Below are 24,050 nucleotides of genomic sequence, written 5' to 3'. Positions count from 1 at the left end.
GCATTTTACTTTAAAATGTTCAAAATAATCTTCCCGGGGGGGCATACCCCCAGACCCCCCTATAGGATGTGATGTCCACCCCCCAATTAAAACATGTTCATACAATACTGAATACATTTGAAGCCATTTTGACGTATATGACCTATGTCAATAAGTTTCTGTTTTTGTAGTGTATTTGTCTTTTGTAGAGATTTTTCATTTAATCTTTATATATAACATTTCGCCTAAAATCTCACCTAGGGCAGCAAATTGGCTAGAACCGGCCCTGGTACTAGGCCTCAAGAGCCTTTCTTGTGCTGGCAGACTCATAGAAACAAATTGGCGGGGCGCACTTGGCACGCACTAAAAAATTCCATGCGCTCCGCGCTCACATTATGCTGGGCCCACGTGCCTTAGCACCGCTGCTATGACTCCATCCTAGTGGAAACACTGTACAGCAGGGGTGGGGAACCTCCGGCCCCCGGGCCGTATACGGCCCACGAGACAATTTGGTACGGCCCTCGAGGTAATTTATAAACACACGCAAAAAAGAAAACAATTTAAGAAATCTAGAACGCAAAAAAATTAAACACGCGAGTGCCTGTTTTTCCTGGCCAAGGTCAGGGTCCTTGAACACAACACGAGCCTAACGTGTCATCACGTGGTATATGTCTCGACTGACAGGGGCAGTTCTGACGGAGAGCACCAGAACGCCGCTTCAGCACTTCAGAAACTACAGTACCCATAAGGAGCCGTACACATGCCGCAGTTTCTGCGTGTCTGTGTCTTTAGTTGTAAGCCCAGTGGCGATCTGCTCATCTGTCATACTGATCATACAGTCAATAACTTTGTTGTTATTAGCATCTGGTTAGCTAGCTATGCTAACGAATATAAGAAGCTTTTTCTACAACCAGTGAGGTAAAGTATGGGATTAGTTTTGTATCATAAAGATAAAGCAACACTTTTTCAGAATAAAGCAAAACTATGAGTTTAAAAGAAAAAAAAACTGAGTCAAGCAAAATAAAATAAATTTCAAAAATAAAACTATAAGTTGCAAACAAATAATTTGTGTAATCATGTAAACTATAAGTATTTTTTCTTTGTTTTAACATAGGTTTTTGTTTGCAGTTCTTGTTTCTTCTTTCTCAATGATCAGACTTTTGCTCTCGCTGCAGCTTTCTCTTTTGACACAAACCTCCCAGGTGGGCGGGACTTTCAGGAGTGCGTCCCCATTGGCTACTCACTTTTTGAGTGACAGCCCCCCCCCCCCACTTAAATTATGTTCACATGGATAGGAAACTAAATACATTTGCACACATCTTGTGTCCATATCTTTCTGTTTTGGTGGTCACGCCACACCGTGCATGCATACGCATGTGGTCACACCACGCCACACCGTGCATGCATACGCATGTGGTCACACCACGCCACACCGTGCATGCATACGCATGTGGTCACACCACGCCACACCGTGCATGCATACGCATGTGGTCACACCACGCCACACTGTGCATGCATACGCGAGTCATGGTGAGATATCTGGATTAAGAGGTTGCTTTTTCTTTGCACAGAATGAAATGAATGGGCTGTGATTTTAGTTTTTTTAAGCAGAGGTCAATCATTTGTACGGCCCTCTGAGGATATTGTAAACATTGAAATGGCCCTTTAGAGGAAAAAGGTTCCCCACCCCTGCTGTACAGTAACACATTACAGGAAAGGGAAGACCCCAAAAAGCAGAATAGGGCCCCTTTGTAGCTAAACTTACCTAAAAAGGCCCTAACAAGACTTTCTGATGGTATTAATTATGGGGAAATGCGATTATATATACATTTTATGCAGTTAAGAAACAAAAACGTTTTTTTTCTTTATGTCAGTTATTGTAACTGAAAATGCCCTACCATGTTCTTGATTTAAACATACCACTAGTCATTCTGTATCCCTTACTTTACTAAACAAAGTAGGAAAAGTGAATTTCTCAATACTTTCAGCATTCCCTATTCAGTTAAAAACAGGTCACAATGATATCATTTATAAAACAGCTGGACATCGTAAGGTCTTTTGTTAGTCCCTGTCAAACAGTTCAAAGCACCAGGATGGTGAATACTGTATGGTATGGCCTAACTTTAACCTAGTCTCAGTTTTTTATCAAATGTGTGGGTTTTTTCATCGGGTTTGCTGACAAAAGCAATATATGGAAGTGTAGTTCAATGTTTAGGTTAACTGCAACATTCTTGGTTCTATGTTATGGTGTATTTGGCCTGTGTGTAATTGAAACTGAACTATCTGTGATCATTGAGTAATGGATGATGATTTTTTTTAAATGATATAGTTTGTTCCTAAACATATTAAGAGGAGCTTACGTTTCTTTCATCTTTTTTCAAATAGTTTTCATTTAACATGACATTATTGATTTGTACCTTCACTCCGGGAGGTCCAGGAAGACCAGGCTTTCCATGAGGGCCGGGAGGACCCTGAAAGCAGAGACACACATGATTGAGGAAGCCACTGAGTAAAGGTGATCATCGGGGTCATTGAACAGGCGGGTTGAGTTAGTGCTAAATGTGAGGTTTGCACAGATGTATGCACATATCGCTCCCTTTCCACTGCCTGTCTGTGTTATGGGACAGGTCAGCTGTGCCCCGGGGTCCCTCTGTGTTTGTGTATAGGTGCTCTGTGAGACATACTGCCTCTCCTCCTGCCTTGCCTGTCTGCCTGCTCCTCCAAGTTATGACATATGGATGTGAATTTCCTCATCTCTACACTTTTCCACTGGTTTCCGGGGTCCCACAAAGTGAAGGCAGTTCATCCATCACACCATATTCCCCAATGGCTTTGCGCCACAAACTGTAGGAATCTTTAATATATAACCTGCTAACATATTATTCATTGAGCCATCTGTGCCAAATGCTTTATCAAAATGGACTGTTTGCTGCGAGTCAGGCCAGGTGGGCGGATGCACGGGAGCGTTGAAGGAACAATAAATTGAAGCGAGAGAGGTTGTTTGGAAAAATAAAGCCACAACTTCCTGAGGCATCCAAGTGAAGAGGCCTCAGTTCAATTGCATACTTGTGTTGAGCGGAATGAAATGCTGAGCATGGAAAAATCTTCCCAAGCAAAACTGAAAGCAATGAAACATGTTCAGATGGCCTGAACAGGAAGCTAATGTAACTTCTGCCCGTTCTTTGAGTTTTTCAGAATTTCCATGGCTTGTGCAGAGAGACCGCATCCCCGGAGCTGGAGGTGAAAGCGAGGGATAGGATTACTCCGAGTCAAACAGATGGAGGAGGCCAAGAGGTGTAAGTGTACGGTTGGGTGATCCAGTATGTCTCTTGTTATTTATCAGCGCTAATTTATCAGACTGTGGAGACGAGTCAAACACACTGGGCGACTCTCCTCCCCTTCAAACTGGTCAGAGCTCTCCCCCTCGCAGGCGCTGGCTGCTGGACATATGGAGCCACTTAACAGAAGCTCATCTACAGATTTCCTCCTCTTTCTCTATTTAGAGCATTCCCCTTTAAACGTGCTCAATATTAAAGTGTATGGGAGTCGTTATCTTCGGATAGGAAGCAAAAGGAGACAGAGATAGGGAAAAAGGAAGGTCAGGGTATAATATCACAAATTGCATTCTTACAATGCATAAGGTGAGAAGGCGCATGCAGTGCTGATGACAGGGTGGATGGCGGGATCGCAATGGAGACCAGAATATTGGGGAGAATGAGTCACTTTATCCATCAATCTTCATGTTGGTGAAAAGAGTTATTTTGGCTTAATTATTGAAAAGAGCATTTCGAGACCACTAGAAAAATAACCATCACACAACAGTGCTAATGTAAACCCAGGTCAGCATGCACCACACACACACACACACACACACACACACACACACACACACACACACACACACACACACACACACCTGAGGTCTGCATATGAATGGCACCTGTATGCCAGAGCTGTGGGCAGGTTTACGATGTGGGTGAATAACTTTAACAGGACTGACACGTGGAGTGCTACTGTTTTTACATGCCGTTAACCCTGAACAGACCTGCTAACACCTTCACTACACTGCATGGAATTAGAAATAGAAATAGAAATAGGTATTTAGCCTCATAATTAGTCAATTGAATATACATTAAAGGATCTTAATTCCTGTTAAAACATGTTTGGAAGCATTCTTGGTGCCAACTAAGTGCCAATGACGTCCCTCAATGTTTTCCAGAGTGTGTGGCCAGTAGTGCGACACAGGTTGCAACTATACTTTCTTTTTTTGAACTATTAATTATAAATTATATAATTGTCACAAAATGGTGAAAATTACAACAGTCCAAAACAGGAATGGGAATCAGGAATGTGTTCCCAATAGAGAACCAGTTCCTTGTTGTCCGATTCCTTGACAATGCGTGACTGATGATTTCTCTTATCTAATGCTTTCAGATAGTTGAAATGACGTAGCGCAATGCGGCCGCTGAATAATGTTTCTGTTTGTCAGGGACCGGAGCCATGGCGGAGAGAAAAACTGCTCAGCGCGTCACTAGTATCCCGGAAAGTCGTCCTGCTTCACCCAACAGCTTATCAAGAATCGATACAAAAATGTACCGATAAATCTAATCAATTCCCATTCCCAATTCCTAGTCCAAACTTGTACTCGTTATGTGGATAACTGAAAAGCTTCAACAACAAAATGTCTGGAATTTGTGCCTAATATAAGAACTAATATCAAGATTGTTAGAAAATCTTCTGTAGATCAGTTAGTTGACTGAAGGTTTCAGTATAAAGTTTGTCCACCTTTGTATTTGCTTTTTGTGATTGAATAGCATTTATATTCTGTAGCTTTTCTATTTAATGCAGTTATTTTCAACAAACTAGTGTGTCTAGAGCTGAAAATATAAAATGTATAATCTCTTTGGCACCAGAGTTGAAGTTTGGTAGGTACATGATACCACATACTGAGAGCAGCACATTTAAATGTGTTCATCAATCATGAATTGGTTAACAACTGTATTGTTATAGCACGTTAACAGGGCTTAAATTAAAGGCCTGTAAAATAATGGCTTTATTTATGCTCTCAGTTTAACGGCCAAAGCTCAGTAGCATTTTCTGTGAACCTGCGGCTACTTAACTTTAACTTTCTAAATGTGCTCTTTATTAGGTTTAGAGCAAGAAACAGTGGAAACTGTAAGCATGGCGTAATGACAGGGAAGAACTGAATCAAGCCTCTGAGAGACTGCTCACCAGGGTGGGAATTTCACGACGGCCACGACGGCCATGGCCGTCGTTGCCCCGCACTTTGGCCGTGATGCCCTGTGAAAAAAAATGCAATTCACGGCCAAAGTGGCCTTGGTGCCCCTGTCAAAAGTTCCAGTGTAAACAACGCTAGTAAAGTCATATTAGTGCGCGCAGTAGGATAGTCCCGGGCGATGCCTGTGCCCTGTGGATCAGAGCGATTGCTCTGCTGTGATTGTTCCGTCAGAAATGCCTGTAGGGGCCCGACAGCCTCCTCCTCAGCCGCGGGAGCAAGACAAGCACAGGTAAGCAAGCGGACCAAGCTGTTTTGATATGATTTAACTGAAGTATGTGGTAGTATTTGAAAGGACTTAACATTTACGTGTTTATAGAAAGTACTATTGATAGGTAATTACCATTGTATTAGCCTATTTAAAGTCGACTCGTTACATTTTGTCATGAAAACTAGCGATAGCTAGCTAGTTTGGATAGCGCTAACGTCTTCCCTTCAAGGGGTCTACATCTAGTGTTGCTTCTACAAGCTAGCAGATAGCTGTCACCTTTGAATCTAGTATTTTTCTTGCTAAGCGGTTTTGATATAATACATGACTGACTTATGTGGTTTATGGCTGAAATTAACGTATACGTTAAAGAAACACTATTGCTATTCAGCCATTTGTAAAACGACTGGTGTTGACGTTAGTGCTACACTTTTCAGTCATGTTGATTGACCAGCGTAATTTAACCAAACGGCCTTTGTGCCCTGTCATGTGGCCTTTGTGCCCTTGAAAAAAATGTGAACGGGAAGGCCAAATGGCCTTGCCCCTAAAATGACGAAATTCCAAGCCTGGTCTACACATGTCATTCATTTCAGAACAATCTACATTTTACAACAAACATTAATCAGTTTACTTTTCTGCATCAATCAACCATTGGAAAAAAAAAGAGCTCTCCATAGACTCTTTATTTTTCTGTCATAATAGTGTCAACCATTGTTAAAGCAATTATGAATTTATTTATTTTTACAGAAAGGCAGCACCACATAAGGACTGCTCACTGGCAAGTCTCTGCACAAAGGCCTCTTTGATCCGCTCTCAAGCCTCTCCTTCAGGCCGGGGGAAACTCTTCGGGCTTATGGCTGCGTTCAGGAGCGTGGATGCTGTCACGTGTAAGTGTAGGATCACTAAGACTTTCAGACATGACACCTCACTGTCAGAGAGGTACAGCCATACTGCTTTATAATGCCATTTATAATTTATAATGCCATTACTGCATACTGCGTAAGAGCTGTAAAACTTTTGTGATAAGAGACAATGCCCCACACAGGTTGCATTCTCACACATTTTGTTCAACAGTAATATATTTAAAGGGGACCTATCATGCAAAATGCACTTTTTGATGTCTTTTATACATAAATATGTGTCCCCGGTGGGTCCTCCGTTTTTTTTTTCCTCCGTACCCAAATCTCTAAAAACGGGGCTACAACGAAGCTGATCCAGATTTGCGTCCGATATGACATAATATCGGAAATGTGGACCCACGGCCCTATCAGCAAGTTGCTATCAGAAACAATGCCCGACTGTTTTGGACGTAATATGGTCGGTGCATGTTTTTTTTTAAGCTTTATACCCGAAATCAGCACTTTTGAAACAGGAAGTGAAATAGAGGGATATGAGGCATGGCTAGAATGGGTGATCTGTTTGATATTTTGAGCAAAACACTTCATAGACATGTTTTTTATATATTTGTATATATCTGAGACCTATGCTATTGCCTAAAAATAGCATGATAGGTCCACTTTAAAGAATGTCTTGTTGTAACTTTCTCTATATCTGATTTGAAAGGTGAAAAAAACAAGATAAGGGCATTAGATTAGAGTTGCTCACTTCAAAATCAAGAAATGGAGGATGTGTTTAAATGTGCTCTCTTGGAAAGGCTTTTTAAATTCACAAAACAACCAAATATGATATACCGGTAATATAATATATAAGGCTAATGTTAAGAGGAAATGTTTGACTGTCCTTAACTCACACTCTGAGTGTTAAAAGTTTAACCATCAGTTGGATTTACAGTCACATTCAGTCTTCTTTTGAAAAAACTTTGGTTTATCTTTACAAGTGTTTTAAATGTATTTTTAAAATGGACAAAAACAGTGTACTAAGTTTTGATTATGTAAGATATTTACTTTGACATTTTAAAACAAATCATCCAGTTAGAAACAAACCGTATTGAGCAGTTTATATATGGAAGTGACTGTTCATCAGCTTTCTGCATATGAAAGTATGTTTAATATTAAACCCATTCCTATAGTGAATGTCACTTTGATACCTTCGGGTTGTCCAAGCAAACCCAGATCAGAGTGCACTTTGGAGCTTTCTGTAGATCATGTGTGTTGCTGCGAGGTATTTCTTGTTCACGTGAACTATCCAGGAAAACTCAAGAAAACAATCTGTGAAAACCTGAACTGCACCCTCAGGTTCTTTTTTTTCTTTCTCCGAGTCAGTGTGGCCTGCAGTTAGGTCTCAAGAGCTTGATGATGAATGAACTCTATAGAGTTTAGTGTACTACTGCACAGAGCTTCTGAGCCCCAGACAGGGTCTTAAATGCCTTTAATAAGATGGGGACAAAGCCCTCTTTCTTCCTTGTTTAAAGAGATCGGGTTCCCACAGCCCACCCCTCTGAGGCCTGACCGCAGGGCAGTCTCACGGGCCGCGACAGGTACGTGCACTCCTCAGTAGCATTAAGTCCTCTGCAGGAGCACTTCAGCAGGGGCCTCTGCAGAAGAGCAACCAAGAAGCATATCTCCCCATGTTTTCACTGCCTTAAGATCTAGCATATGTATTTCAGCTTAGGACTCGCCATGATGCCAAATTCAGCTTCTGCTTGCTTCCTTTTCATATGAGGGAGGTGAAGGGGCAGCGACTGCATATCCATCAGTTAAAGGTCTCAGAAAGACATTGAAACAACAAACCGTCCCTTGAGACAAATCATCCTCTGGCGTTTTCTATCTTCTTACATTTCTTCTGAAAACATGAGCTTGAAATAACATCTGCTTTCACTTTGTTCGGTTCTATCAGCAGCTCACAGTTGTAGACCGACATGGAGCCCAAAAGAGGAGGAAATATTTCAGGAGGACTCAGTCTAATACACTAGAATCATTCATTGATGTTAACATAGGAGCTATGCCTAATATAAGTGCCTATACTGTTTATGTATGGGATAGAAAGTACTTGTTCTGCAAATATATAAATATATATATGTATAGTCGAACAAAAGTGTCCTTGTTTTTTATGTCAATATAATACCTACCATATGCATACAATTAATCTTACATTTGCAACCCACAGATTTGTAGGGAATGGTTGTTTGCTCTCCAGCTTTACAAATGGAGCTTGGCAGCAGAGAAGCACGGCTCGATCAAACCCAGTGCCAAAGCAAACTAACGGCTGGCTGAACAATGCTCTGTAATCCATAGATGTTACAGAGTGCTTGAGGAAAAAGCCTTTCGTATCAGTGCTTGAAGAGTAATTTCACAATAATATAGATCAGAGAAAGGTGGTAATGTAATGTAACTTAAATGGGAAACTTGTCACATGTCAGGATGAACTCACCCTTGGGCCTCTCTTCCCTGGCTTTCCTTGCATCCCTGGAAGTCCTTGAAGGCCCTAAAAGCACAAGAAAATGTGTCAAGGATGAAGTGACAAAAGTACAAAAGGAGCAAATAAGAGTTGCTGCCCTTTTCTAATTGAGCCTGGAACAGCCTTGGAAGTAAAAGAGAGAGTTCTAAGGGTAAAGAAAAATGAAATCTTCACAACAGCTAGATTTTCCACCAGTGAATAAATGTTAAGGTCCTTCTGATGGACATGCTGGCAGGCATGGGGATGTCCTGTTACAGCAGTCCTTGTCCCTTTGCAGCCAAATTATTCGAGCCCCAAACCGCGACAGCAAACAAACTTTAAGTCTAACGCATTACACTGGCAGAGAGGTCAGCACTGGTTCCAGCCAATCACAGTAATGATGGGCATCAGCTAGCTTTAAAACAATTTCATACATGGATTGGCAAAGCTCTGAAAGGTCAAATCTAATGAGGGGTCATTCTGAAGAGTTTGACATGTTTGATTGTTACTTATTTTCCCATGGCTCCAGAAGGTTCGAGAAAGAGAAAAAGGAAATGGTCTTAAATAACGGCTCAAGGCAGTCCAGCTGAAACTGGGCTTCTGTTATAATGTCAAATATATAGTGCACTTGTGTCTGACTTGGGCAGGACCCACAGCTATAAATATGCTCCCTCCGACAGCATGCACTCTGAAAAGCCAAAAAGCTCTCAGCAACCTTTACATTTTTCAGACTGTAACCATCAGGCTGTCCACACATCATGAGCTGTTTGTGCTGCAGTCCCTGCTGGAGGGGGGGGGCGGACAGGAAGTCACGTCTTTAAAGAACCTACTTTATAAACAATAACTATAGGTTCAAGTTGTAATTGGAGATTTTTTCGGCACAAATACCTAGAAACGAGATTAAAGATCAAATTATCTGAATGCAGCAAAAAGGTAAAGTCCAAGTCCAAATAACTGTTCTGCAAACTGACTTTTCCACTCACAAAACACATCCTCACATTAGGCTATTTGAAGAGACACAGTATTTAACCAATAGCATTATTGTAGCAATACAACCCTGCTCTCTTTTAGCCACATTACAGCCTGTATTAAAAGCCTGTTTAGTGTATACCTTACTGCTTGAGGCCGTGTGTCACATTAAGGTAAGGTAACATGAGGACTTGGATTGCTGTGAAACTCAAAAGAAGCCGGCCATGACTGAATAATGTAAACACTGAATATTACAATGACACAGAAACTGAATTTACTCGTAGATTGGTCAGCGTGGTTTACAGATCGGGTCACTAAGATTAGTGTTGGTGAAGTTATGATCCAGCTATCATATCCTCTGCATCCCTTCACAATGTAATGTCTTGTCTTTTATCTAGACCCTGAGTCTGTAATAAAGTTTTCATTCATTCATTCAATAGATCCTGCTGCTGAGTTACCGGTCATCAATGATGACCCTCCCCTTCTTCTGCAGTAAGGCCTGTTTTATTAGCCATCGGTTAGCTGGCATGCTGTTGTGTTTACTTTGAAAGACTTAAGTGCTTGTGTAAGCAGCTGAAAGTGATGGCTTCTTTAACAGACCATCGCCCACTAATATCAATTCCAATCCCAGGGAGGGGGTCAAACCTCAACAACTAAAGTGATCCTAAACACAATGTTATAAAATGGCCTGAAATTATTCAGAATCCATACCTGACTCAGCAATCGGTTTAGACATTATACTAAAAACTTTAACAAGCAATGAAAAGTAAGCTTCACCACGCACCAGGGACTGACGGGCATTGATTACAGTACTTCTCTCTCGTAAAAAAAACTACTTTTAGGGGCATGCAGAGCTGACTGTGGTTTCTCTGGTTGCCATAGCAGCAGAGCTTTACTTGAAACATTCTTGTTGGTTAAACATGACCGAAGACAGAGAGGTCCTTTTAACAATGGAAAATGTTGCTAACCATTTTGTGCTCAACTGAGGATTAGTGCCAGAAAAGACAACATGGTCAATATGGGGAGGCTGGGGCTCAGTGGTTAGTGTGATGGACTTCAAATCAAGGGGCACCGAGTTCGAGTCCCACTGCAGTCAGCATGACGTTGTGTCCCTGGGCAAGACACTTCACCCCAAATTGCTCCTGTGGGGATTGTCCACAGTACTCAATGCAGTGTTTCCCCTACCATTGTCCTGGAGGGGCGCTGCGCCCCGCCAACGGAGCCCCGCGCCCCCCTTAAAAATTATAATTTTTTTTTTTATATATAATTTTTTTTCATATATATAGCACCAATATATATGTCACTTTTCACATTGAACATGTGCTCTTTTATTAAATAAATAAACTAAACGCTTTCATTTTAAGTTGTGAGTTTAGTGTTTTTGACCCTAAGAAACACTGATGCAGTAATCAATAACAATAATCCACAGCTCCTCTCTCTGCTCCAGAGGATTTAAAAAATCCCCCCCCCCCCGTAGTAGGTCTAGTGTTGTTTTACAGACATGCAAAACCTCACTCACCATTGGAACAATGTGTTTCTAAATGTATTACTACGTTTGTTAACACTTGAGCCTGATGAAGTTTCAGGAGAATATTTTCAAGGAATTATACATTTGGTTCAGCTTTCTTTTAAAAAATCAATATTTCAAAAGGGAAAAAAGACTGTGGTTGTACAGTAGTCATGCTAACAGGTCTGTAGTGCTTAAAATGGGAAACATACTACAGTTCTCAGAAATGCTGATAAAGCACTGCATTTATATTGTATAGCCCTTTATATGCTTACTCTAAATGGTTAATTGTACACAAGATCTTTATCCGTTTTTACCTTTGACTCTACTTTAAAAAGTATTTCTTGTCTGAGCTGTCACACTCCCTCTCAGAGGAATCTAACACCTCACTGCCAGCCCCTCCGCTCAGACTCGCTGCTTTGAACCTGACTATTTCTATCACTGCTGCTAAAAAGCATATTAAACATGTACAGTATATGAAACAACTGAACGGTGAAAAGTCTTTAACATCACATGCAAGCCAAAAAAAAACGTAGGAAAGAGAACCCATATACGAACATTAATAAGCAAACATTATAAAAAAAGCAATGCTTGATGAATGGTTATTTCACAAAACCACACGTAAGAGGCACGTCAACTTCCACGTCAGCAGCCGTTCCGGACGTCAAAGAAGGCAAACTGACATTTAAATAACAAGCTGTCAAACTGGTTTATCATTAGGATTCAATTATGTATTAGGAAATATAACCAACGGAGACATATGGCAGCTGAGCTTAATTATGCAGTTACGATTCAAATGCCATATTTCATGAGTAATGAATGTATAAAATGAACACTATTTGTGTACCAGTCATAAGGTAAACCAATATCTCTGCGATGCATGCACAAAGAAGCACTTATTGTGGCTTAATAGTATGGATGGACCATATGGCCAAAAATGTTTATCATCCAAATCAAGTAGATATAATATTCAAAACGAGCTATTAAATACATCTTATACATGTATCATTGTTGCTGTAGAACATTTTATCATAATTGTTTTCTAGATTTTTGCCCAGCCCTACTTAAAGGTTTGATATGTATATACCCATGCATGTGTTTCAGGGGCAGGTGTGTGCTGTGGTGGACACTCACCGGTGGTCCTGGTTCCCCCTTCAGTCCAGGTGGTCCAGCCAGCAGCGAGAATTGGGTCGGGTCCAGGTCAAATGTTTGGAAGCCATCTGTTGCAGCTGGAGTGACTGGAATAAGTGAGGTGGGTTTGACATCCTGCACACTGGGCACTTTTGGCTCAGATTTCACTGGAGCTACGGTTGTCTTATGCTTTATCGGATGAAGGTCGCCATTTGACGGAGAATCCTGCCTGACAGCAGCTGTGGTGTGGAGGTTTGGCTTCATCTCCGATGGTCGGATGGAGGCAGGTAAATCCATTCTTTCTCCAGGAGGTTCCTGAGAATTAGTAACCCCTTGCTTTGTTTTATTTCCGGCACTGCCACGGGAGGTTGGTGTTGGGTTTGGTGGTGTCAAACTGGTCCTAAGACGTGTTGAAGAGGTTTGAGTCGGAAAATTATACGGACTTTCCAACCCCGGATGAGGCGGCAGAGATACAGACACGGCGACAGGGTTAGGTGTGTTTGCAGTCTGATTCACAGATGATTTGTTCAGCATCAGCAAGCGGTCTATTGGACCAAAGATCTTAGTCCTGGTGCTTTCCTCGGTCAAGGCCAAAGTAGGACTCGGAGCTTTTTTGGATTTCTCCGTCACTGACAGAGGAGTTATACGAGTGACAGTAATATTTGGATCCGGGAAAATGAGAGGTAGGAGGGGTTCAAACACGGGCCGATATGTGTCGGCTTCTCTGCAATGTTTCTTAATGTAATCACAATAGTTATGAGCTGCCTCAGCAGAGGGATAAATGTCAAACTGACAGATGGCGCCTTCAAACGGCACCGAGTTGTGGTTCATTTTGCCCAGCAGGAAAGAGCCCTCTGCGTCTAGAGCCTCCTCTTTTTTCGAACGCAAATCTGCCTGTACACTTCTCTTTCCACAAGAAGTGTATAAGAACACCTGCTGGCCTTGGATATCCAAAGCCAGGCTGTGCCACTGGCCATCGTGGACATCATAGTCGAAGCTCACAGAGCTCCTCGGCCCCACGTGTACCAGGACCTTCCCCGGGACGAACTGCAGTCCAAGCTGAACTTTCCTTTTCTTCGACAGAACTGAGAAGAGGAAGGCACTGTTGACGCGATGAACAGACAGGCTGAGAATCAGCGAGAGATTGGTGGAGCTGTAGGAAGCTGGGATAACAGTGCGCAGAGGCACCTGGATACGTGCCCTCGGGGTGAGGATAACTCCAGACTTGAAGGGGATGATGCCATTAGGAATGGATCGAGCGCCTGAGGATGACGACACACCTGATCTCCGCCCAGAAAGACCGAGCTGCTGCAGAACATCCACATCTTCAAGAAACAAGAGAGACGTCAGTGATTCTTTGAAGACTTAAAACACCAAACGATGCTGAACAACAACTTTTCACAAGATCAGGATTTCTATACTACAAGAAGAACATGTCATTGTCGTTTACATGCACCATTTCCAAGCTTTTTCCCCCTTAATAACTTTCTACTTTAACTCTTTGGTAATGTTACAAACCCCAGAGGGTTTTACACAAGAGTATAAAAAGAAAAACATAATAGGGCTGAACGATTAATTAATTTTAAATCGAAATCGCGATTTGAAATGATGCGATTATCAAATAGCAAAGCCTGCGATTTTTTATAACATTTTTCTTTTTACATTCTTTTTGTTTTGTTCTTCTTGTGTGTCAGTCATCCACACCAATCAGAAGTGCTGTGCTCCACATATACCAGCCATTGTTAACCAATCAGAAGTGGCCCATGATAGAAGGTGATAGACAGATTGATCCAATCACCTGCCAAGTGCTTTTGAAAGTGCCTGCCCTTTCCAAATGGCTTCCAATGGAGCTTTAGATGCTTTGGTGAAACCAACCATCTGAGTCAGGTTAGTGATGCTCCATCACATGTTTCTATTACAGGGTGAATCTTAAACTGAAGCTTGACTTTAAAGCAACCCAACGGAAGTTTCATGTAAGTTTAGTTCTTTCACTCATAGCTCGGGCTGCGAGGGTGCTAGAGACGGGAGCACGTTGATACGACCTTCCTAGCCGGAGTTATGGCCGCATTGTACAATAAACTTCCGTTAGGTCGCTTAAAAATAAATATCGCAAATCGAATCGCAATATTTGTCAGAAAAATTGCAATTAGATTTTTTTCCCAAAATTGTGCAGCCCTAAAGCAAAACATAGAAATGTTAAATGAATTGCATCACACTCTATGTGCAATTAATAAGCAGATTTTTAAGGAGATAGCGCATCACTTCAAGTCACACACCAATTAACAACCTCCCATCGAAGTGCACTGATCTGCATAAAGAGCACGAACAGAAAAAACTAAAGTGCAGTATTATAAGTAATAATTATGATGTGGTGCCAAGCTGGGAGTGAGTTCACAAGTTTAAGGTTAGACTAATGGAAATCCTGCAGTGAAAGCAATTTAAGCAACTGCCGCATTGAATTTCCGATAAGGCCACACATCAACATCCAGTTTTGGATATTGCCACAAAGGATGTAATCGTTACATCAGTCTTCATTAGCGCGATGTCAGGAAACACAGGCTGAACGCGTCCCTGGAGAGGAGAGTCGGGATTTGAGGAGGTGTTTAGTGCAGACAGAAAAACCATCCAGACTTTATCCTGTGATATCTGTTGATTATAGATGATGGCTCTGACAGGGGCCTGAGCTCATTCAATGTACTGCAGTGTTTTCTGCACTTTTTAATTGCTACTTGCATCTCATGGGAGGAACATGTGGCTTATTTTCACACATTACAGTCTTGTGTGATATATATATTGCTTCTAATTGGATCCACAGTTTTGTGGAAGGGTTTCATTAAATCCACATTTCACTGTCGCCATCCTTTATTTCAATTCTTTAGGAAAAACGTCATATTCTTCAGCCTTAATCAAACTTGTGTAGTACGTGTAGAGAAAGAATAGATTTTGATACAGAATTTGCACTATTTAGTATTTCAATAGAAGTAGTGATAAAAGGCATGTTATTGTCTTTCACAACTTCTAAACAAAGCATGGTGGTCCTAAACCCAAAACCCAGAACCGCTGATACAACACCACCAAGGTTATGCTAATAAAACACAGGGTATTACTTTTGCAAGCAAACATTAAGCATGCTTAGAAAGTCAATTCCGCTTTTGGTTTGAACATCAAAATAGACTTGAAACGAAGTGTTCCCATTATCATACTGGTGTCTTTTGTTAGGCAGCAGTACAAGTCATAGGGAAATGTCAAACAAAAGCTTTGTTTAGTTAACTAAGGTTGGATTAAAGGAAGATTTGATCAGCCGACCAGTATGTCCTGAGTACAGTACATTAATCCTCTCAGTATGTGCAATGTCAAAACTAAAAGCCTACATAGCTCAAATATCCGTCCTCTTGCGGGCTAATACAAAACAAATGTGGGCAAGACTGGAATAGACTGCTAAAAGATTCATTACAACCCAGCAGAGCAGCAACAAGTATAGAGTATAGACATGTTAGGAAGGGAAACCCTGCTCAGTGTGTGCAGGCAGTGGGAGGTCCGCTCAATTGAAAAACCCACACATGGAAGAAAAACATCAAATAGAAACTGAAAAAAAGAAGAGATTTTCTTCAGCTGAATTCATAGCACTCATTTGTATTGTTAATATGGTATGAAGAAAGCTAAATTGTTCTTTCATTGTGTGATTTTGAACTACTTTCAGGGCTTAGCAGCATATCTAAGTCTTAGCGGGTAGACCGGTTGCCTAAGGCTCTTTGTGACCTCCTGATGAGCTGGGGGTACAAATCTAAGAACTGAGAATAAGAGACAAAGCACTGCCAGAGACCAAGAAGCAGACACACAACTGTTCTCAGAAAGGAAGAAGAGACTCATGTATTTCCAATATGAGCATGCCTTCAATGCAGTTAGTAGCCTACAGCTAACTTTAGCTTTATTCATTAAGGAACATTTCTAGTATTAAGTAACAACAGGTTCTGAACATTTAAGAGAACTAGATACATCCCGACACAATGTATTCCAAGAACTCTGCATCCTTCCTTCTTTTTCTCAAGAAACAGGGAGTGAGTGTCCGGCCTCTGACTCAGCACATTGTTGCATCTACTAGCCAGCGGATATTACAAAATGCTGACACCCAGTCCAAAGTTGTCTCACTAACAATCAAATGAATGATATTTGTTTTGAAAAAAGAGTGAGCAAAGGGACATCACCATTTCTTACTTATCAGTGACTGCATTAACAGGCTGTGTGTCTTCTTTATGCGAGTGAATTATTTACTATCATCAGTTATTCAAATGGTTTGCATTCTGCCTAGATGGCCTACAGGTAGAGTTAGAGGGAGGGGGAGGGGCTCATATCTTTCTACTGTAATGCTGCAATGTGGCTGACCTTGATGACCCTTCTGATGAAATGTGTATGCAGTTTATGCATGTATTTTCCCTAATTATAAAGGCCTGTGCATATTTAAAGTTAAGTTTGCTTTTGTTTTCTAGAGGTCAACATGTAGGAGTTGCGGCCCTTGTGTTAGAAATGACTGCAGAGTAAAGGGTGCAGTGTGCCAATACTAGGTCAGGCCTTAAATACACTGGAGTACGGTCACCAGCACTGAAACAGTTAGAATCCAATGGCCTGTGATTGGAGTCACTTTCCATGTGCATGACTTTGACTGCTTCTACTGAAACGTGTAGAAAACAGACTATTTATCTGACAAATCATGTTGATATATTGAGGGCCAACCTTCATCTGAGTTTGCAAATAAACACATCCCTTTTCCATACATATAAAGCATGTCTCTCTGGATATTGTTCATACCCTGATGAAGGCAGGATTAGAGAGAAGTTGCCAAAAAACAGCTGTCACAAAGCAAAGTGGCTCACACTATCAAAAGGCATATTGGAATAAATCTGCCAGACTTTGATTGACAGTTGGATCAGACATGCACATACAGATCTTAAAATGGTGTGACAGAAGGATGACTGCATCAGGCATCAAGGCACAGCTACAAGTGTGTCTACATGAGAAAGAGGGCATTGTTTGCAAGACAATACTTTGGGAATCATCTAAGATGGGTAATGTGACACCTTGGAAAAAAATGTATGACATTTTGTATATTTATGGTTGTGGCTTTTGGGGGCTTTACTTGTTTTCATTGGGCCATTTACAATTAGATAATTAAATGTTTGGTAAGTACAAACAATGCCCTACTTTAAGATTATTTGTTATGTTTCACATGGGGGCCGTGTTTGGTCTCACAGAGGCGTAGTGCACAGGACATACTTCCCATTCATCACTTTTCATTTCCTTTTTCCAACACTGTCTGTAAGGCCCTTTTGTGACACTACCTACACGACGATGTTTTTTTTGTGAAAAGGAAAACAAACATTAACCCATCGTTGGCCTTGCGTGTTGCTTACCTTGTGCGTGTGCTAGCTTTAGAGAGCAGGTGCAACAGAGTATAGTCCAAAGAACCAGAAATCTCCTAAAGAGAAAGACAATAAAACAAGGTGTTATGACAGGTAGCACAGAGAGCTTTTGGATCAATCTTTCAATAATGTCTTGATTGTTTGGTCTGTAAAATGTCAAAAGCAATGATACACTTCCGTCCAATGTAACCACAGCCCCTAAAACTGTACGCATTATTTGATCTGGTGTTACAAACAATGGTTTATGCTCATTCATTTATTGAAGTCTTCATTGTAGAACAAGTCTAAGTTAATACATACAAAGATGAAACTGGCACAGTAAAATGCTTAACCCACATATGCCATTAACTCCTGTACTTGCACCTCCCACAGTGATCAGATCTGCAACAGAGGAGCAGCACTCTGCTGTGTTCAAAGAGCCTAACATCTGTTTTCAGACAACAAGCTGTGTCTTATCTCCTGTCTGCCTGACCCAGATAAGCTACTGCTCTGCAGGGCGGCCTGAGAGCACCTCTAAAAAAAAGGATATATGCACTGCATCACCTTAAAACATACAATTCAAAGTGAAAGATTGGGACAAGGTAACATATTTAATTTACCCATGCCACAATTTATCATGCAAATAATCCAGCGCCACATAAATATGCTTTTGTACACTTAATGGTAACAAGCTCTCTCTCCACCTTGCTCCTTGTCATTTGAGTCCCAAAAGAGGAAACTTAACAGACAATAAACCAAGTTTAGATGAAAAGGATGAAAATGACGGTGGCCCTGAAGTACAAGACACCACAGCATTTCAGAAAACACTACAGCATTTCAGAAAACGCCACAGCATTTCACAAAACGCCACAGTATTTCACAAAACACCACAGCATTTCACAAAACACCACAGCATTTCACAAAACACCACAGCATTTCACAAAACGCCGCAGTATTTCACAAAACACAACAGCATTTCACAAAACACAACAGCATTTCACAAAACACCACAGCATTTCACAAAACACCACAGCATTTCACAAAACGCCACAGTATTGCACAAAACACAACAGCATTTCACAAAACACCACAGCATTTCACAAAACGCCGCAGCATTTCACAAACGCCACAGCATTTCACAAAACGCCACAGCATTTCACAAAACACCACAGCATTTCACAAAACACCGCAGCATTTCACAAAACACCACAGCATTTCACATTGTACGGAAAGGGTATTCCTTTAGGTAGAACACTTCTTGTTTGTGATTGGACAGAGCCAGCAAGAGAAGCACTGCTGTGATTGGTTGTTTTTGCTGCCAGTCAAGAAATGACGCTTCGTGATTGGCTCAACACTCAGAGCTCACAGCTCCTCATATCTGTTCAGAAACTGGACAAAAGTTAAACATATACAAAACACAGACTGTCTATGTCATGGTGAATACAGTCGCTGGTTTATTTATGTCTGTATGACGTTGTTGTGAGTGTGGACGGAGCAGCTACAGGTTAGTTTAGCCTGGTCGATCCGATTCCGATAGGATTTACATGGAAATACGGCCCGCCCCCTCTCCAGCGTCTTGTTTGAATGACAGGAGTAAACACATAATTAATGCTTTATTCATTCATGGTTTTTAAGGGGCTTATCTCCATGTAAATACTATGGTAGACTACCCAATATTCGCATCGCTCTAATCGCTCGAGTTTCACCGCGGCTGTCAGCTGTGTTTACTCCTGTCATTCAAACAAGACGCGCTGGAGAGGGGGCGGGGCGTATCTCCATGTAAATCCTATGGGAGATACCAACTACAACTAAATGAACATATTTGACCGTAATTGAATTGCAATACACGTTTCAAAGTGATGCCGAAGTAACTACATACTGATAACGGTTAGTAAAAACCATGAATTAACGCTTTAACAAGTCTGCAAACAAGACGGCAGGCGAAAAGCTTTTAAAATGCGTGTTTTCTGAATGGAATCGGATCCATCAGGCTAAACTAACGTGTTGCTGCTCCGTCCACACTCACAACAACGTCATACAGACATAAATAAAGCAGCGACTGTATTCACCATGACATAGACAGTCTGTGGTTTGTACATGTTTAACTTGTGTCCAGTTTCTGAACAGATATGAGGAGCTGTGAGCTCTGAGTGTGTGCTAACGGCTGATGTGTTGGGATGTATTAGAACGAAATCTAAAATGAAAATTGTAAATAAGCAATCTGTATGTAAAAAACCACCTGTATGTAAATTGTAAATAAGCCATCTGTATGTCAAATATGTCTTATATGTCTTAAATGATATGATGAATTGGAAATGGGGGACCCTGATGTAAACAAGACGAAAGTCTTTCTCTGGTCTGCATCCCCTTAACAATTGTATGTTTTGAGCTGTACTGTACCCAATATACAAGCTGTTAATAAACTTTTCAATCAATCAATTAAAACCGTTGGGACATATTTCGCTTCGGGTGTTGACCAATCACGAAGCGTCATTTCTTGACTGGCAGCAAAAACAACCAATCACAGCAGTGCTTCTCTGGCTGGCTCTGTCCAATCACAAACAAGAAGTGTTCTACCTAAAGGAATACCCTTTCCGTACAATGTGAAATGCTGTGGTGTTTTCTGAAATGCTGTGGTGTTTTCTGAAATGCTGTTGTGTTTTCTGAAATGCTGTTGTGTTTTCTGAAATGCTGTTGTGTTTTCTGAAATGCTGTTGTGTTTTGTGAAATGCTGTTGTGTTTTGTGAAATGCTGTTGTGTTTTCTGAAATGCTGTTGTGTTTTGTGAAATGCTGTGGTGTTTTCTGAAATGCTGTTGTGTTTTGTGAAATGCTGTGGTGTTTTCTGAAATGCTGTTGTGTTTTGTGAAATGCTGTGGCGTTTTCTGAAATGCTGTTGCGTTTTCTGAAATGCTGTGGCGTTTTCTGAAATGCTGTTGCGTTTTCTGAAATGCTGTGGTGTCTTGCACTTCAGGGCCACCGTAGAAAATGACTGATTTATATTGCAATAGTATTGTTATTGTTAAGTGTGTAGTCACTAAGATATAATAAAGTATGCTACTGAACACCATTTTATTTTAATTGGTCATCATTGATACATTTCATTTGGATATCTCAGAATTAAATGTTGTATGTCTTGCTGTATTGATTACTGATTGCCTTTATGTTGCATTGATTGAAGGACTAGTAAAAGGGCACTGAAAATCAAAGCACAACTTATCATGAGACACTCAGCGCACCCAAACAAATAAAATGGTATCCTTCACCAGGAATTAGATCCAACTGTTTTCACATGACAACAGTGACATTTATCATCTGGTCATCCAATAAACAGCTCTTTTGCACCATTGATTTGTCTGTGACATTTATTCCTCAAGAAGAAAGGTGATACAGGAGGGTCGATTGCTCACACGTAGAGAGATGTTTTGGAACCAACAGGCACACCAAACTGAATTGAAAGAAAATAAATGTCACATCAATGTGTTGAACAAGCGCTGACAAAGTGAATGTATTGGCACATCTTACTGTTGGGTCTTGACACTAGGAGCTAATAATTTCGTTGTTTAGTATGTGAAACTGGACTGGGGCAAGTGATGTTCAAAGTGAACCGGGGTCAGTGACATCAAATAACCAACTTACGGGAAATCACACTAGTGGTTTTCCGCAGAGAGCCGCAAGAAGAAGTGGTCAACCACTGACACACTGACTGCTAGTTGGAGCTTTTTTTTTAAATAATCCTACTCACTGCCTCACTCTGACATTAGCATAAACACTAAGGAAAGGGGGAGGGGGTTCAGTTTGTGAAGTTTCTCATATGTCCAGGGGTGGTTATATGATGCAACATGTTGACTTTGACTTCCCCTCCCATTGGGACAGTGGGCCAACCAGCTGAGTGAGATGCACAGCTGGGAGGAGAGAGAAAAGGGGGGAGGAGAGGGTTGTCTCCTCCTCTCATACATCTCCCTCAAATGAGTCCCAGATAGTTTGGCAGCTCACTCTGGTACAAGCTGCACAGACACAAGCTCAAGAACAGTAGAACAGACTGCACTAGCTTCCAATGAACTGTCTAAAGAGCAGATCAAATATGTTTCCATGAACTATCCTGCAACCACCTGTCTGTAACTGCCTATAAATAATAACATTAAATGTGTGTTTTGTCTCAGAATATCGTTTGCAACACGTAACTTATATAAATGGTAGGCTACTAGCAACCTTTCAGGACTAGCACTGTCAAATGCACACTAATCAAGTCGCAGGTGATGTTCACGAGCACATGAATGACTCCATATTGAACCCGATAAAAGAAGGTCAGAAAAAAGATACTTCATTTTGAAATATAAAAAGGTGTAGACTTACCCCCCGACTCCAGTGCATTTGAGTTTGGAGTACGGGGCATTGTCCGGCTCCATTGCGGTTACTTCATTCTTTCTTGGGAGTTTTTTTACCACAGTCCAGACGAAGCAGAAAAAGTGTTTCCATTCCAGGTGTTTCAAAAGGCTCGCGCGAGGATTGAACGTGCAAGGAAACAAACAAAACAACAAACGCGGGGTTAACCTGCAGTGGAAATGCTGCTCTCTGTCATTGTCTTGTCTCTTTATGTCCCTGAAGTCTCAGAAGATGACACCAGATTGACAAAAAGACGCTCCGGAGAACTCCACCTGTGCGCTTCAAATGTGTTTTCCTTCTTCCTTTCGCGCGTTTTGAAAAGTACAATGAATGTCCAGTCAAATCTAGGCCGGCTTTCCCGGGGAACTGTTGCAGGACAAGATGACGACCGCCGTTGTCACTGTGTGTATGTGTGGACTTCCCAAAATGAAAGTTTATTGTGGACTGAGGAAAATCTTGAGAACCGGGTAAGGGGGAACACCTCCCTCTGTCGCACTCAGCTGACATCGAGAGAAACAGATTTAAGCAGAGACGGTGCAGCTTCAGCTTCTTCAGCTGAAGGGGGGTCTCTTAGGAAGCAGTTGTTGGTAGGTCAAACATGCAGTAGGTTCTTGTCATGTATGGTAATAAATGAATGTGTGTGCAAGCTACAAACAGCATTTTGACTATGAGCCCAATCTCTCTCGAAGCCTCCTTTGGTGATGTTATTAGTGACACCTGTGCTTTCCATACTGCAGTTGAAAATGTCTGCTGTGTAAAATGTCTACTGTAGAATTTTACTGGCCTTCATAATGTAAACATGGCAATATAATACTATTGCCCTTAAGGCAATAAATATAGTTTTAGCCTATTGAAATTGAACACCTTGTCCAATACATGGTGTATTCTCTAAAACTAGAGAGGGTTGTGCAACTTGTTAATTGTTATGCACTTGAACTGAAGCTGCACCAAACTGGGGATGTGTTATAAGATGTAGAATTTATTACTAGTTTGAACATTTTTCAAATTCTTATTGTTTTTTTGTTGTTGTACAATACTTCTGCTCCTACTGAAACAGGATGTTTCTTGGCTGATATTTTTTATAATTTGCACATTAATAGTTGTCTAGGTTACTTTGCCTCAATACAATTATAATTTAAAACAATTATACAACATGTTAATTTGACCAATAATAGCATATATAAACTTATAGTTAATACAGAAATTAGTCAGAGGAGCATGACAGTTCATTCATGACCTTGGAAAGAACATACAACAAAGTCAACAAAAAATGTGAAGACCTTTTGTGTCATCTAACAACTACACTGGCTCTTTTTGAAATGTATTTATTTCCTGTGTGAGAGGTGGTATAGCGTTTACAGTAAAACCATCATTCAAATATGATGGACATATTTCAATTATAACAAATTACTAATTCCTTTTAATCAACCTAAAAGCTAAGCCAATAGACTAGCTTTTTGTGACAGCTTTACTCCACCTCCACCTCCTGCTACACCAACATCCACTTCCGTTCTCACCCGAGTAGCAGAGATCTGGGTTGCAGGGGGCCTCACTGGTTCCAGTGTGTGTGCTGTCGTGTGCTGTGAAATTCTTCTGCCAAAGAAAGTCCTCATTGACCCGCCTTTAGCAAACACGCTATGACAGTGTCCAGGGGAGACCCAACAGAGCAGCGATTCAGCTGCCTGCAACTGGATCCCTCCTCCTCACACAGAGCCCCCTCTCAGCCCGTCCTGCAGGGCCAGGAAGGAAGGCAGCTCAGCACCTTGAAAGAGCAACTTCCCATGTACCTGTCTGAGCTGCGTCGGATGTCAGCTTTTGTTACCACAAGTTTTAGTTCACTGACA

The 24,050-nt window shown here is 41.2% G+C and overlaps 1 protein-coding gene across 4 annotated transcripts in view; it reads right to left on the bottom strand.

Annotated features, from left to right (window-relative positions):
- The window catches only part of col27a1b (collagen, type XXVII, alpha 1b), an 82,831-nt gene extending 60,199 nt beyond the window's left edge, over positions 1–22,632 (bottom strand). For 3 of the 4 annotated variants that reach the window (XM_034225265.1, XM_034225267.1, XM_034225266.1), the window contains exons 1-5: positions 22,177–22,632; positions 17,835–17,899; positions 12,430–13,751; positions 8,814–8,867; positions 2,397–2,450 (exon numbers count right to left, since the gene is read on the bottom strand). In XM_034225265.1, coding sequence (XP_034081156.1) covers positions 2,397–2,450; positions 8,814–8,867; positions 12,430–13,751; positions 17,835–17,899; positions 22,177–22,229 — 1,548 coding nt within the window. In that variant the 5' untranslated portion in view covers positions 22,230–22,632. The remainder of the gene's footprint in view (positions 1–2,396; positions 2,451–8,813; positions 8,868–12,429; positions 13,752–17,834; positions 17,900–22,176) is intronic. The other variant, XM_034225268.1, reaches the window with a different exon arrangement.
- Between the last annotated feature and the right edge of the window lie 1,418 nt (positions 22,633–24,050).

The sequence above is a fragment of the Gymnodraco acuticeps genome, unplaced genomic scaffold (assembly GCF_902827175.1).
Source record: "Gymnodraco acuticeps unplaced genomic scaffold, fGymAcu1.1, whole genome shotgun sequence".
NCBI lineage: Eukaryota > Metazoa > Chordata > Actinopteri > Perciformes > Bathydraconidae > Gymnodraco > Gymnodraco acuticeps.
The sequence above is the reverse complement of the archived record's forward strand: the minus strand, read 5'-3'. Positions and strand labels throughout refer to the sequence as shown.